This window comes from Grampus griseus (assembly GCF_964374135.1).
Source record: "Grampus griseus genome assembly, chromosome: 11".
Lineage (NCBI taxonomy): Eukaryota > Metazoa > Chordata > Mammalia > Artiodactyla > Delphinidae > Grampus > Grampus griseus.
In genome coordinates, this window is record NC_139005.1 from 58,346,907 (window position 1) to 58,363,814 (window position 16,908).

At 35.4% G+C, this 16,908-nt stretch overlaps 1 protein-coding gene across 1 annotated transcript in view; it reads left to right on the forward strand.

The window, feature by feature from the left end:
* Nucleotides 1–16,908, forward strand: part of TRHDE (thyrotropin releasing hormone degrading enzyme) — a gene marked incomplete at its 5' end in the record, with an annotated part of 396,110 nt that overhangs the window by 294,278 nt on the left and 84,924 nt on the right. Inside the window, 3 exons of the mRNA XM_082666960.1 lie at nt 5,247–5,312; nt 5,972–6,159; nt 10,412–10,500. Of these exons, the coding sequence (XP_082523086.1) occupies nt 5,247–5,312; nt 5,972–6,159; nt 10,412–10,500 (343 nt within the window). The remainder of the gene's footprint in view (nt 1–5,246; nt 5,313–5,971; nt 6,160–10,411; nt 10,501–16,908) is intronic.

The window sequence follows — 16,908 nt, forward strand, 5'->3', positions numbered from 1 at the left end:
GACTATTCTTGCAAGTAGAAAGGATCCTGCTTCCCAGGGTCACTGAGGCCTGGACTTGCATCCCTTGTCTCGTTGGAGAAAACACTGTTGGTGGTCTACCCATAAGCTAGTCTCCTCTTCTTTCTTATAAACCAAATTTTGATTTTGATTGGATTCTCAACCTCATCTATATAATCATATACTTCATAGGACTGGGTCCTGACTTGTGCGATCCCCACCCCCAAATTTCACTAACGGATTTTGTTTTGAGCACATGATAGAATTCGGCTAAACGGGAAACGTGGGGAGTTTGATGTAGGATTTGAGGGAGAGTTTTTCTGATTCTTAAACAGAGATTCTCAGGAAAAAATTTCATATTTCCTCTGTGATGTTACATCTGAATGCGTGGGATTGCTACAGCCATCTAGCCCCAAATGTGAGGAGAAAGCCAAAACTTAGGTAAAGATGGGGCCAAAAGAATTCCATAGGAAAAGAGCTGCGGCTCTATCTTACCTTCTTATGGTAGGAAAGAATAAATCTTGTTATTAAAAAAGTCATCCCAGGGTGGACTTTTTGTTATTTGCAGCTGAACTCATACAAGCCAGTCCATACCTCTTTGATTTTTATCAAACTGTCCCTCCGTGTCCTGAGGAATAAACCATTTATATGGTTGATCCTCTGTTTCAACATGCTGAAGGGCTCGTTAATAGTAGAGCAAGTATTCCATAATTATTTCCACATAAATCTTAAAAGATAATAGTGCTTTACTTCCTCAGCTCACTTTTTACTTTTCCCCTTGTCTTTATTAGTCCCATTGGCTTTTATATATAAAATGTTATGAACCGTGTCACTTGTTAGCAAAGAAAGTTAAACAAAAAACGGTTCATACCCAATAGTTTACAGTCTTTTGATGACATCAGGGCCAGTTGCATATATCGTTGCAAGTTATATATCTGACAAATGCTCACTGAAATAATAAATTAAGTATTTAGTGTTTAAATATGACATTTAGGGGGAACATGATAGGTACAAGAAATCTCTCTTTACTGCATTGTCAGCTGTCAGCAGAAAGGCATATTGCATAAGGAAAGTCAGAAATCACACAAATATATTGAGCATCTACTGGGTACCAGGCTGGGCACATAGATGCTGGTTAAATAGTGGTAAACAGGAATCACAGGGTCCTCACTCTCATGGAGTTTACAGACTATGTGGGCAGTCAAACTAGTAAACAGGCAATTATAACAGTGTGATAATTGCTCTTATATGGTGAAGCATGTAAGAATATAAGAGGGGTGCTTAACTCAGAATTAGGAAGGGGGTGAGAATGGGCAAGAAAGGATTCCCGAAGGACATGCAAACTTGAGTCCTGGAGATTGAATTGAATTTAAATGGGCAAAGGAGAAAAGAGTGTGTAGAGAACTGCTTGTGCAGGGAACTAGAAAAGGGAGAAAATAAGCATTAGACATCTGCAAGAAAGGTGAAAATGGTTAAGTTGAGGCAGGGGGCCAACAAAGTAATGGATGAGATTGGAGAGGTACAGAGGGACCAGACTATGAGGGACACCTTTAAGTTACATTGAGGTATGTTTGGACTATATTCTGAAGGCAGCAGGGATTCATAGGTATATTTGATGAAAATTATTCATGCATGACTGCGTGAAAGAGATTAGATTTGAAAGGGACAAAGTAGAAGTAGTAGCAGTAGTAGTCATCTGGGCAAAATACTGTAGAGTGGCTGTCAAACAGCTAAAAGGAAGGGGGAATATTAGGGGGCTGTTTAGGATGTGGATCATTACCTGAATGTGGTGGAAAGGGAGAGAAAGGCATCAAAGATGACTCCTTGGTTGAGGTGGATGGAAGAGTCATCCCTGGGGAAGGGCTCCCAAAAGGAGCTGATATAGGGGAAGACATGAGTTCAGCTTTGAACATGACTCTTAGTCACCTGTGTGTCATCTCGTAGATACCGGATTTGGGTCAGCAGTTGTGTGCACAGACATGGGGTTTGGACATGGGCTGGAGTCTCTGAGTTCCAGTGTTTTGATTTATTAAGTGTTGATGATAACATCTAACTCATAAATGTCATCTTGGGATTGAATGAAATAAAATATAAAGCAACTTAGTGCTAAAAGGGAGGCAAATATTGTTTTCATCATTACTGATGCTTTTGCTTTTGTTGCTCAGTTTTCCAACCTGTAACCTGAAATGATTAATAAGATTCTGGCAGCTACTGTCTATTGAATAGACATTACTGTGTTAAGCACTCTTCGCTTTTTAACACTGTACAGATATTAAATCATTTATTTCTCAGAAAAATTCTATGCAGCAGGTACTTTTATTATCCTTATTTTCTAGATGTGAAGACAGGTACAAAGAGGTTAAGTGATTTGCCAGAGATCATACAACTAGGGACTGTTGGAATATGGATTTGAACAAAGACAGTCAGACTCCCACTCCTGCACTTTATGTATCAGAATATACTTTTGCTTAACATGCTTTTAACTTTTTTTAAAATAAATTTATTTATTTATTTATTTGGCTGCACTGGGTCTTCGTTGCTGCGCGCAGGCTTTCTCTAATTGCGGTGAGCAGGGACTACTCTTTGTTGCGGTGCATGGGCTTATCGTGGTGGCTTTTTTTGTTGCGGAGCACAGGCTCTAGGTGTGCAGGCTTTAGTAGTTGTGGCATGCAGGCTCAGTAGTTGTGGCGCACTGGATTAGTTGCTCCGCGGCATGTGGGATGTTCCCGGACCAGGGCTTGAACCCGTGTCCCCTGCATCGGCAGGCGATTCTTAACCACAGCGCCACCAGGGAAGTCCCTGCTTTTAACTTTTAATCAGTTTATATTGTTGGTTATGTTCCTTAAGAATATTCTAGTGGTCATCTTTGTTTTACTCTTTTCAACAACTCTACTGTTTCTGAAATTCTCTGTATAGAGAACCCACAATTCTCTTTCCAGTGTTAATATTAAATCATTCTTCTACTTTATATTATGTCAAATCTACTGCTGATTGACTTTCATACATATAAATATAAATTTTCATTTCAGGTTCATAACTCCAGCCATGTCCATATTCATTGACTTGTAGGTTTGACCAGAACTTAAAATCTTCTTATTCAATATCATACCAAATATTTGATTCATCTTATCAAGTGGTTATTGTACCAAGACTTCCCCAGTTTCCGTCATAGAAACCTTCCTACACAAATCGCATCTCAGTATTTCTAGTTATTCTCAGTAAACTTCTCTCCACCACTGTTGCTCCAGCACCTGGTGAGCTGCCTGGCACATGCAAAGTGCACCAGACATTTTGTGGAATGGGCAAATAAATAAATGATTGATCATCAAAAAACCACACTCACTATTCTTTTAAGTGGTTTTATAATTCTACAAAGACAAAGCAAAATTTCCTCAATTCAAAATATGACTATATTTGTGCAAGAGGAAGGTTAAAATAACTAAGGAAAACATTTGAGTTTTATAACAGAGAAAAGAAGTGACATAATGTAGGATTCCAGTAACACCCGAAAACTGGGGCTGCTGGGAGTCCAAGAAGGCATGTGATCTGCCCTGAATACTGAGGCAGACAAGTTGGAGCGCCTTCCTAAACTTGGATAATTGCCATTCCAGCCTGCTTGAAATGTAAATTTGAACTTTATTCTGAATTGGGGAGGGAACCAAGAGCTCAAGTTGATGATCAGTATTGGGCCAAGGTCAACTCATACCATGAACCGTTGGATTTTTATGAACTGTGTGTGCAGAGAAACCTGTAGTTATGTATTGGACCTTTCAAGGTCTATGTAGTATTCCTTTGTTCCCTCTTTTTGATTATCCTAGCAGCACTATACATAAACAGAATCCAATAATAAATAGTTCTAATGTTAAAACTTTATTATTATGGCATTATTTATTTAAAATAAAATTTATGTTTCATAATTCCTATTTTCCCCAAATTTATTCACTTAAGTGATAAACAAGCATAAAACATAATTCTGACAACTAAATCTGAAATAGCTGATTTAAATCCTGGTCCTTGAGTTCTAATTGAAAATGCCTCATGTGACATGTTCAAAGCCAAAGTTAGGATTCAGATTGGTCATTCAGGCTTGTATTTTTTCAGTAAACTTATTCCTAACACCTGATGACGACGATGAATTTGTGGTTGCTAAGTTAGTGTTGAGTACTGCATCTCTAGCAGTCTGATTAAGTGGGAGTTGCCATTTGCTGTGCTGTGAGTTAGCAAGAAAGCTGAATCTGTCACAGGTGCTACAATTTGTATTTCAGAAAATTTGCTTCCCCAACTTTAATTATCCCCAAAGTACTCCACTCTACATAAAGTACTGAAAGGAGTCAGCAAAATTTTTCCAGTTTTAGTACTATGATGTAAGTTAAGATTTTGTCTGCTACCTAGGTGTTGCAGAGATAATGGAGTTTCAGATGAAGGAAGGGACACTGTTTCATAATATAAAACATTTCTATTGATTTTTCCACTTTGGAATCAGAAAAAAAAAAATGCCAAGTAGCCATAACTAAATAACACATTCACAGTGACATAAACCATGCTTCTTAGAAGGGAACAGACATGAATCAGAAAGTGTGTACATTAAACTACTAATGATTGAAAATGAGAAATGTGATGTCCTAAGCTCAAAAATATTAAATAAACTTAGGATTGACCTTTTCTTATTAAATATTAATATGTGTTTCAAACTCATGGAAATATGTATATATCATTTTTGTATTAGGCAGCCTGTCCTTTGCAGAGAGACAGGGAACTGGACAAGTTGTGGAGGTAGTCATCACCTTTTTGGCAAAACAATCCCTCTTCACATCAGTATATATCAGTCAGGTTGTTTTTTTCCTTTTTCCATAAAACAAGATATTTTTTTCAACACTTCAACATGAAAGCCTGATGAGAAAGTGTCCCCTAAATATTTCATTGCAGAGATAGTTTTTTCAAAATTCCCTGAGTTTGACTTGCTAAATTAGAGGAAGATCTTTGACCCTGGAAATCCATAAGAAGTGATTATGGCTATGAAAATAAATTTTAAGAGATTAGTATTGTTTGATGATTTAATTAAGAAATATGCTGTAGTTCAATCTCTTTGGAATATTTTAGAATGAGATTCTTCACCTTATTTGCACGTCTTTATCTTGTGTTAAGGCAGTTCCAACCAATGGAAATGGTTAACCGAATTGAGAAATAAATGTGTTTACTGGAAATTGCTTAGCCTTTGAATTGTAATTACAATTTTATATTCTTTGTAGGATTACTTAACTATTCATAAGTATGGCAATGCAGCCAGAAATGATCTCTGGAATACACTATCAGAGGTAAAGTATAGGAAGCTTGAAAGCCAAAGCCTCTTCTTGAATATTTGAATTGAGTTTATAAAACATTCATAACATTTATTGCCACTGATGGTTTGTTTTTACTTTTTGTATTTCCCTTTTCTTGATATTGCTTTCTTGTTTTATATTTGATGTATTATATTATAAGGATAATGAGGTTTAAAATTAATTCAGCTACAATGGTAGTTAAAGATACCTTGCCTACTTTCAAACATGATAATACTTCTGAAATATAATTTTAATAGGGTGTCAGATATTCATGTTTGAGTGAAATATAGATGGTAAAGAACTTTTTTTCTATAAGTGAATAGCAAGTATTTAAGTTTAATACTAGACATACTGGGGATGCTTAAAGATGCTGCAAGTAAGTACTTGCTTTAACAATAAAATATATTTCATCTTCCATTAGGTAAAAACTTTAATGTTAATAAAGTTTTTATTTCTATATATATATATATATATGCATGAAGCTTAAGCTAAGGCAAGAAAATTAATTTTACTAACACATTATATTAGTTTCACCGATTTTAAATGTTTTCATACTTAAGTAAATCATAAAAGTAAACATGAAAATGGTTTAATGTTAATTATGTTTATAGTTTATGTTTATAAAATTAATTTATACAATTTTGGTTATAAAGGCTTTAAAAAGGAATGGAAAGTATGTAAATATACAAGAAGTAATGGATCAGTGGACACTCCAGATGGGTTATCCTGTTATCACCATCTTGGGAAATACAGCAGCAGAAAATAGAATAATAATTACCCAGCAACATTTTATTTATGACATCAGTGCTAAAACTAAAGCACATGAACCTCAAAATAACAGGTACAACTCTGTTGTTTATGTGAAAAAATTGCTTTTGTTTTTTATGTTTCACTTTGTATTTTAACATTTTAAAAAGAATTGATAACAGAATTATGAAAAGTACTCGAAATATAGTTTTCATTTCTTTATTTACATATGGTATTTTCATTTTGAACCCTCTTTTACTCCCATTTCCAGATATTTTAACTATCAAGGTGGCAGCATGCTAAAGTTATTTTGTTTAAGAAGACAGGATTTAAATTATCATGGTCATTTAACACAATAATGTGTAATTTTTTTTTTTTTTACTTTTCCCTGTAAATGTTTGTTGAATTAAATTTAAGAAAGTTAAAATACTTTGAAGTGGATTAAATGGTATTGAGAAAACCAAGATTTGTAGAATAGACAAGAACAGAAACTAACAATCCAGAAAGACTAGTTAAACAAAAACCCACAACCAGACTAAATAGTGTCTGAGCCAGAGGAACTCAAACTAGATCCATTTAAAATGGTCTAAGTATCAATGCCACTTAGTATCAAAATACATTCTCTTCCCTCACTTTTAGTGTTTAAAAACCATTAACACAACATACATAGAATTTGACTTGTTGTTACTTTAACTTTCATTTGAAATTCTTATTTCATTACTGAAAATTCAGCATGTAGTGTTCATGTTTTCCCACTCTTTTGTGCTTTATTAAAGCGGAGCCAAGGAAAGATAGAACTTAAATCATTTCATTTTATTTTTTTCTAAGATATCCGGATAAGAGGTTGGGAGCGGGACAGGGAGGGTTGGAGGTCAAAATTGATAAATAAAATGAGGTGTTGGGATTAGACTGGTCATGCTGTCTCCCATTTGGAATATTAGGAATCTGATTTTATCATCCATCAGTATCTAGGATATGTGAAACATGCATTAAGCTTTCTTTGTTATCTCTAAGACAGGGTCCAGGTAGAAGTGACTGAGAAATTCATGAATGTTTTCTGGTGACTAAATTGGGAACCCACTTAAGAAAGTATTGTCTTAAGTCTCCTGCTCATTATATACACTGTCCTTCAGCAGACTGCCCTTGTAATCTAACTGTTTGCACCTGTGGAATACAGGGTATTATCCTGCCACACTGTCAGGATCTGACTGGGTCAACCCTTCACCCAGCCTGGATTCCTTACAGCTGCCAAACACTACTTCTGGTCAACCACCGTCTGGCCCCATGTGAAACCTGCTTAGGCATCAACCCTGGCCTTGTCGGGAAGTACATAAAAACTACTTGACTGTGGCAAAGTTAGATTCAGGCCTTGCCTTTGAGAATGATCATTCTTACACAAGCATCACTGATGCAGAAAAACATAAAGGACATGCAGATGACAGAACAAATTTTGAACAAAAATACTCTGTCAACCTATAATATGAGCCAGATGTATCGGCTGCAAGTCTGACTCTTTAAAGGAAGACTTTCTCCCAGGCTGTATAGGTATATATACCTATACAAAGCTTTTACAGGGCTTTACTTTTGCTGCAGTTATAAAATCATATGAATGGTTTTGAACGCTGAGAACTTGGCATAGAAAATATTGAGTGAGATAATGCATGGCATTCCATCAGTCTCAAAATTTATTTTATATCTATTTTGAAATAATAAAGTTTGCAGTTGAAATTTTAGTATTCAGTTTTGTATTATTGATAATTTAATTCACTATAACATTGTGGTCAAAGCTTCAATACCAATTCTATCTGCCCTTTGTCTGTAACCTTCTTAGATCTTTATCATATACTGCAAATAGTTAATGCAGTAAAACGTAGTGCCCATTTACGCCAGGAAACCCATGAATTGTGGATATTTTCTGTGACTGTATAATCAATTCTTTGTCTTCAATTTTGTAGAGGACACTGGAATATCACTACAACATGCCTAGAACATTTTAAATGTATATAGTAATCATATTTTTCATATGTGGTAGCTATATTACAGCATAGAAAGGAAAGATCTTTATATTATAATTGCATAAAGTTAGTTGATATGTGAAATTGAGTAAAATATTTGCTAGCATTTTGGTATTTGGGAAATTGTGAATTTGTGTAGCTTTTTTTTCTTTATAAAGTTAATACATTGTAATGTTCAGTAATGTCTCCTATACATATTGAGCTTCTTGGAGTCCTGTGCTACAGAGAATTATATTTATCTCCTTTTATTTTGGGTCCGATGATTGCAACCTTGGAACCATTTTTCATGGCATGTACATTAATGCTTCACTAATATTGGTACCATTTTTAAAAAAGTTTTTTCACTCCAGCTAAAATAAGCACCTACGCTTTTCTGCCTTAACATAATCATTAGAATAAACATTGCTTTATTATAAAAATGTGACCTACAATGAAGAGAGGTAGTCCCAGGGACCGTTAAATAAAAAATATCTTGAGAGTCTTTTAAAGTGCATTGTTTTTGTTTTTTTCTTCTTAAAATTAGATGACTAAAATTCAAGTTAAACTTAAGGGGCTGGGGCACAATTTAATTTCACAGGTTCTTTTTTCTAGTTTCTTTTTTAACATAACTCACTGCATTTTTGGATGTTTTTACAGCACACCACACAGAGCTTTTCACCCACAATGTTTAGGGTCTTCTAGCCTTTTAAGTTGTAATCATAAAGCAACATAACTGCCATACCTTCTTTGATCTTAAAAATGAAACTGGTGGAAAGATCAAATATGTGTTGTTTGGAAAGTTAAGGAAAATAACTTGTATAGTACTGATAGTATAGCAATTCAGAAATAATATAAACTTCAGATGTGCTTGGTGATTTGTAATTTTTACTTTGTCTTTGTGACAATGTATAGATTTTGTGTATACATACATGCACACACATACACACAGACACACACACACAGAATAGAGGCCAAAAACATTCTTAGGAAAAATATAGAGGGTATTTTAAAAGTTTTACAAAATGCCCCAATGTTTGTATCACAATACCTTAAAGTTAACTTCTTTTTTTGCATCTGAACATTGCTATACAGTACAGTGTCTGCCATTTAGGAAGTTTCTTGTATGTGGAATTGTCTGTAAGCAACAATGCAGGTATTGATATGAATCTCTCCTTCTTGACTTTAGAGACTTTTGCTAAAACTCAGAATCAAAACATATCAATTTTTATTGTAATTTCTAGTTTCATTATTTAGAAGGATACAGTTTAAATAAATGTAAAATTATAAGTATGTTTATATTAGGGGCATATATGACAGATTGGAGATGTCCTCCCCCATCAAAAGACATATTCTATTTTTAGCTACATAGCCCCAGACATGTTCCCTGAAAAATTCTCAATTCTCCATTAATTCCCATAGTTACTGAGCTCATAGAGTATTCTTATAGTTTTCAGGTCAGAAATATTTTTCTCATACTGCATATTGTAGACTATCCCTGTTGCTAATAGTGCAATGATTGGTTAACATAACCTGGCTATATTTTAGGGGAACAAAATGTAGTCATTGGATTTTATTGTAAGACTATCCAATTTATCTCCGGTTGCTCATTTGAGGTTAAATTGATATTACTTCACGTACAAGTTTAGGCCTAAACTTTTATCCTATAAAAAGTCATGTTCTAGAAAATGCTTCTCTTTAATAGCTGAGACTCATGACTGATCCCTGCACATTGGTGGTTGATTTCACACATCAATTTGGAAATTCCATTTCAGAAAACAAAGCATTGTGTCCCACAGTGTTCTTTGTATTGATCTGGATTTTAGGGGGATCTGATCAGTTTTGCTTTTTGTCCCTACTTTGCTGAATAACTTTATCTGTACTGTATTATCCTTTCTATAAAATCTGACAAAAGTGTTTTTTAAGAATAAACAAGTAAATGAGGAGAATGTTGAAATGTAAATGCATGAAAGCACTGGAATGGGCATTAATCTAATGCGGAATCAAGTAGAAAGGAGTTATTTTAAGACTTTACTCAATATATGGTGCAGCTCAGATTTATAGATTTTAGCTACTTTTTATTCCTCATGTAAAATTCAAATCTTTTTTTCCAAGATAAATTGTTTTGTTGGTAGTCCACCTTTTGTTTTGAAATTAAAACTCTTAGAGGCCAAGTCTGCTTAGCGACATTGAAAGAGTGAATTCATCTTCCTGGCCTATTCCTTACATTTATGACTGGGGAATTTAAAAAATTCTCCTAAAGAGAATAAGAAAAATCACGTAGGAGGTGCATAGGAAATGTTGTTTGTTTGTTATAACCATTTTTATTCTTAACGTTTCTCTTTTATTTTGCAGTTACCTGTGGCAGATCCCATTAACTATTGTGGTAGGAAATAGAAGCCATGTGTCTCCAGAAGCAATTATTTGGGTGTCTAACAAATCAGGTAAAAAATATATTCTCCCCTGAGAATTTGGTTTCAGATAATTGTTTAGCAACTTAACCTCTTGTATCAGCTGTTATAAAAATGTGAATAAAGACAAATTAGAAAGACAATATAGAGGAATTACCTCTATACATTTAAGTATAATATAGTATAGTTTCTACATAGTCTAATTTCAGTCCGCTGATATAATTATTAAATTTATTTGTGTCTTTGATGGTAAAGAGAAAATTTAAATCTAAGTACTTGTAGTACTATTCTTAACCGCTTTAAACTGTACCATTTTATAATCCCGAATGGAACAGAATTACAATCGTAACTCCCAGTAGAACAGTATGCCAGATACTGAAACACAGGCCACATTTTTCAATTCCATTTTCCAGCTATCTTCTCTTTACCAGACTGGCTCTTTAAAGAATGGGTGAGGCAATATTCTCTGTAGAATTAGATAATTATAGGGCCAGAAGGGAGAGGCTTGCTAGGTCATGAAACCATCCCTTAGGTAGGGTCAAGTCTCAAGGAGCAGAGAAAGATGAGATTCTATTCTATTTCTAAATATCTTCAAATAAGATAGTTTCCTATTTCAATTCACTGTCAGAAAGCTATTTCTTGAATCCAATCTAAATGCTTCATATTAGAGTGTGAAACAGGTCTCTTTTATTTCTGTTTTCCATTGAATTGAAGAAAAAACCAATTATCATCTTTTATGTAACATTTCATTTAGATTTAAATGGTCAAATATGTTCACATTTTGTTTTTCTTACTCCTTTCTCACATTCTGCTACTTTATATTTTCTTGCTATTTTGTAAGCGTAATTTAAACAACCACAAATCTTTTTTTGAAGTAAGGTGAAGTATAAATAAACAACAAAAATATTGTTTCTTCTCCCCAGTCTTGCTCCTATTAGGGAGATGTAAGTGCTTAAAATACATACATACATACATATAAGAAAAAGGTCTCACAGCAGAATCTAATCTGCTTAACAGAAATATAAACACTTGTTTTGCCAGTTGAATTTTTATTCAGATTTTCATGTTGTTGTATTTTTAACACATCATCACATATTATGAAAATATGTGCTGGGTGTCAGGCCGGAGCCTCTTAGGTGGGAGAGCCGAGTTCAAGACATTGGTCCAACAGAAACCTGCCAGCCCCATGTAATATCAAATGGCAAAACATCTCCCAGAGATCTCCATCTCAACGCTAAAACCCACCTCCACTCAACGACCAGCAAGCTACAGTGCTGGACATCTCATGCCAAACAACAGGGAAGACAGGAACACAACCCCACCCATTAGCAGACAGGCTGCCTAAAATCATAAGTTCACAGACACCCCAAAACACACCACCGGACGCAGCCCTGCCCACCAGAAAGACAAGATCCAGCCTCATCCATCAGAACAGTCACCAGTCCCCTCCACCAGGAAGCCTACACAACCCATTGAACCAACCCTACCCACTGGGGACAGACACCAAAAACAATGGGAACTACGAACCTGCAGCCTACAAAAAGGAGACCCCAAATGCAGTAAGTTCAGCAAAATGAGAAGACAAAGAAATATACAGCAGATGAAGGAGCAAGGTAAAAACCCACCAGACCAAACAAATGAAGAGAAAATAGGCAGTCTACATGAAAAAGAATTCAGAGTAATGATAGGAAAGATGATCCAAAATCTTGGAAATACAGTGGAGAAAATAGAAGAAAGGTTTAACAAGGACCTAGAAGAACTAAAGAGCAAACAAACAACGATGAACAGCACAATAAATGAAATTAAAAATTCTCTAGAAGGAATAAATAGCAGAATAACTGAGGCAGAAGAATGGATAAGTGACCTGGAGTTAAAATAGTGGAAGTAACTACTGCAGAGCAGAATAAAGAAAAAAGAATGAGAAGAAATGAGGACAGTCTCAGAGAGCTCTGGGACAACATTAAACACAACAACATTCGAATTATAGCAGTCCCAGAAGACAAAGAGAAAAAGAAGGGGTCTGAGAAAATATTTGAAGAGATTATAGTTGAACACTTCCCTAATATGAGAAACAAAATTGTCAGTCAAGTCCAGGAAACTCAGAGAGTCCCAAATAGGGTAAATCCAAGGAGAAATAAGCCAAGACACATATTAATCAAACTACCAAAAATTAAATACAAAGAAAAAATATTAAAAGCAGCAAGGGAAAAACAACAAATAACATACAAGGGAATCCGCATAAGGTTAACAGCTGATTTCTCAGCAGAAACTCTGCAAGCCAGAAGGGAGTGGCAGGTCATATTTAAGGTGATGAAAGGGAAAAGCCTACAAACCAAGATTACTCTACCCAGCAAAGATCTCATTCAGATTCGATGGAGAAATTAAAACCTTTACAGACAAGCAAAATCTAAGAGAATTCAGCACCACCAAACCAGTTTACAACAAATGCTAAAGGAACTTCTCTAGGCAAGAAACACAAGAGAAGGAAAAGACCTACAATAACAAACACAAAACAACTGATAAATGGTTATAGGAACATACATATTGATAATTACCTTAAATGTAAATGGATTAAATGCTCCATCTGAAAGACATAAACTGGCTGAATGGATGCAAAAACAAGACCAACATATATGCTCTCTACAAGAGACCCAATTCAGACCTAGGGACACATACAGACTGACAGTGAGGGGATGGAAAAAGATATTCCATGCAAATGGAAATCAAAAGAAAGCTGGAGCAGCAATTCTCCTATCAGACAAAATAGACTTTAAAGTAAAGACTATTACAAGAGACAAAGAAGAACACTACATAATGATCAAGCGATCAATCCAAGAAGCAGATATAACAATTGTAAATATTTATGCACCCAACATAAGAGCACCTCAATACATAACGCAAATGCTAACAGCCATAATAAAGGAAATTGACAGTTACACAATAATAGTAGGGGACTTTATCACCACACTTTTACCAATGGACAGATCATCCAAAATGAAAATAAATAAGGAAACACAAGCTTTAAGTGACACATTAAACAAGATGGACTTAATTGATATTTATAGGACATTCCATCCAAAACAACAGAATACACTTTCTTCTCAAGTGCTCATAGAACATTCTCCAGGATAGATCATATCCTAGGTCACAAATCAAGCCGTGGTAGATTTAAGAAAATTGAAATCATATCAAGTATCTTTTTTGACCACAACGCTATGAGATTAGATATCAATTATAGGAAAAATCTGTAAAAAATACAAACATATGGAGGCTAAACAATACACTACTAAATAACCAAGAGATCACTGAAGAAAAAAAGAGGAAATAAAAAAATAACTAGAAACCGGGCTTCCCTGGTGGTGCAGTGGTTGAGAGTCCGCCTGCCGATGCAGGGGACGCGGGTTCGTGGCCCAGTCTGGGAAGATCCCACGTGCCGCAGAGCGGTTGGGCCTGTGTGGTATGGTCACTGAGCGTGCGTGTCCGGAGCCCGTGCTCCGCAACAGGAGAGGCCACAACAGTGAGAGGCCCACGTACCACAAAAAAAAAAAAAAAGAAAAAAGAACTAGAAACAAATGACAGTGAAAACACGATGACCCAAAACCTATCATATGCAGCAAAAGCAGTTCTAAGAGGGGAGTTTATAGCAATAAAATTCTACTTCAAGAAACAAGAAACATCTCAAATAAACAACCCAACCTTACACCTAAAGCAATTAGAGAAAGAAGAACAAAAATGCCAAAGTTAGCAGAAGGAAAGAAATCATAAAATCAGAGCAGAAATAAATGAAAAAGAAATGAAGGAAACAGTAGCAAAGATCAATAAAACTAAAAGCTGGTTCTTTGGGTAGATAAACAAAATTGATAAACCATTAGCCAGACTTATCAAGATAAAAAGGGATAAGACACAAATCAATAGAATTGAAAATGAAAAAGGAGAAGTAACAACTGACATGGCAGAAATACAAAGTATCAAGAGGGATTACTACAGACAACTCTATGCCAATAAAATGGACAACCTGGAAGAAAAGGACAAATTCTTAGAAATGCACAACCTTCTTAGACTGAACCAGGAAGAAATAGAAAATATAAACAGACCAATCACAAGCACTGGAATTGAAACTGTGATTAAAAATCTTCAAACAGACAAAAGCCTAGGACCAGATAGTTTCACAGGCGAATTCTATCAAACAGTTAGAGAAGAGCTAACACCTATCCTTCTCAAACGCTTCCAAAATAGAGCCGAGCTAGGAACACTCCCAAACTCATTCTACGAGGCCACCATCACCCTGATATCAGAACCAAGCAAAGATGTCATTAAAAAAGAAGACTACAGACCAATATCACTGATGAGCATAGACGCAAAAATCCTCAACAAAATACTAGCAAACAGAATCCAACAGCACATTAAAAGGGTCATACACCATGATCAAGTGCGGTTTATCCCAGGAATGCAAGGTTTCTTCAATGTATGCAAATCAGTCAACGTGATACACCATATTAACAAATTGAAGGAGAAAAACCGTATGATCATCTCAATACATGCAGAAAAAGCTTTTGACAAAATTCAACACCAATTTATGATAAAAACTCTCCAGAAAGTAGGCATAGAGGGAACTTTCCTCAACATAATAAAGGCCATATATGACAAACCCACAGCCAACGTCATTCTCAATGATGAAAACCTGAAACCATTTCCACTAAGATCAGGAACAAGACAAGGTTGCCACTCTCACCACTATTATTCAACATAGCTTTGGAAGCTTTAGCCACAGCAATCAGAGACAAAGAAGAAATAAAAGGAATCCAAATCGAAAAGAAATAAAGCTGTCACTGTTTGCAGGTGACATGATACTATACATAGAGAATCCTAAAGATGCTACCAGAAAACTACTAGAGCTAATCAATGAATTTGGTAAAGTAGCAGGATACAAAATTAATGCACAGAGATATCTTGCATTCCCATACAGTAATGATGAAAAATCTGAAAGAGAAATTAAGGAAACATCCGATTTACCCTTGCACGAAAAAGAATAAAATACCTAGGAATAAACCTACCTAAGGAGAAAAAAGGCCTGTATGCAGAAAACTATAAGACACTGATGAAAGAAATTAAAGATGATACAAACAGATGGAGAGACATACCATGTTCTTGGATTGGAAGAATCAACGTTGTGAAAATGAGTATACTACCCAAGGCAATTTAGAGATTCAATGCAATCCCTATCAAACTGCCAATGGCATTTTTCACAAAACTAGAACAAAAAGTTTCACAATTTTTATGGAAACACAAAAGACCCCCAATAGCCAAAACAATCTTGGGAAATAAAAACGGAGCTAGAGGAATCAGGCTTCCAGACTTCAGACTACACTAAAATGCTACAGCAATGAAGACCGTATGGTACTGGCACAAAAACAGAAATATAGATCAATGGAACAGGACAGAAAGCCCAGAGATAAACCCATGCACGTATGGTCACTTTATCTTTGATAAAGGAGGCAAGAATATACAGTGGAGAAAAGACATCCTCTTCAATAAGTGGTGCTGGGAAAAGTGGACAGCTACATGTAAAAAATGAAATTAGAACACTCCCTAACACCGTACACAAAAATAAGCTCAAAATGGATTAAAGACCTAAATGTAAGGCCAGACACTATAAAACTCCTAGAGGAAAACATAGGCAGAACACTCTGTGACATAAGTCACAGCAAGGTCGTTTTTGACCCACCTCCTATAGAAATGGAAATAAAAAAAAATAAACAAATGGGACCTAATGAAACTTGAAAGCTTTTGCACAGCAAAGGAAACCATAAACAAGACAAAAAGACAGCCCTCAGAATGGGAGAAAATATTTGCAAATGAAGCAACTGCCAAAGGATTAATCTCCAAAATACACAAGCAGCTCATGCAGCTCGATATCAAAAAAACAAACAACCCAATCCAAAAATGGGCAGAAGACCTAATTAGACATTTCTCCAAGGAAGATATACAGATTTCCAACAAACACATGAAAAGATGCCCAACATCACGAACCATTAGAGAAATGTAAATCTAAACTGCAATGAAGTATCACCTCACACCAGTCAGAATGGCCATCATCAAAAAATCTACAAAGAAAATGCTGGAGAGGGTGTGGAGAAAAGGGAACCCTCTTGCACTGTTGGTGGGAATGTAAATTGATACAGCCACTATGGAGAACACTATGGAGGTTCCTTAAAAAAACTAAAAATAGAAGAATCATATGACCCAGCAATCCCACTACTGGGCATATACCCTGAGAAAACCATAATTCAAGAAAACTCATGTACCACAATGTTCATTGCAGCACTATTTACAATAGCCAGTATATGGAAGCAACCTAAGTGTCCATTGACAGATGAATGGATAAAGAAGATGTGGCACATATATACAATGGAATATTACTCAGCCATAAAAAGAAACGAA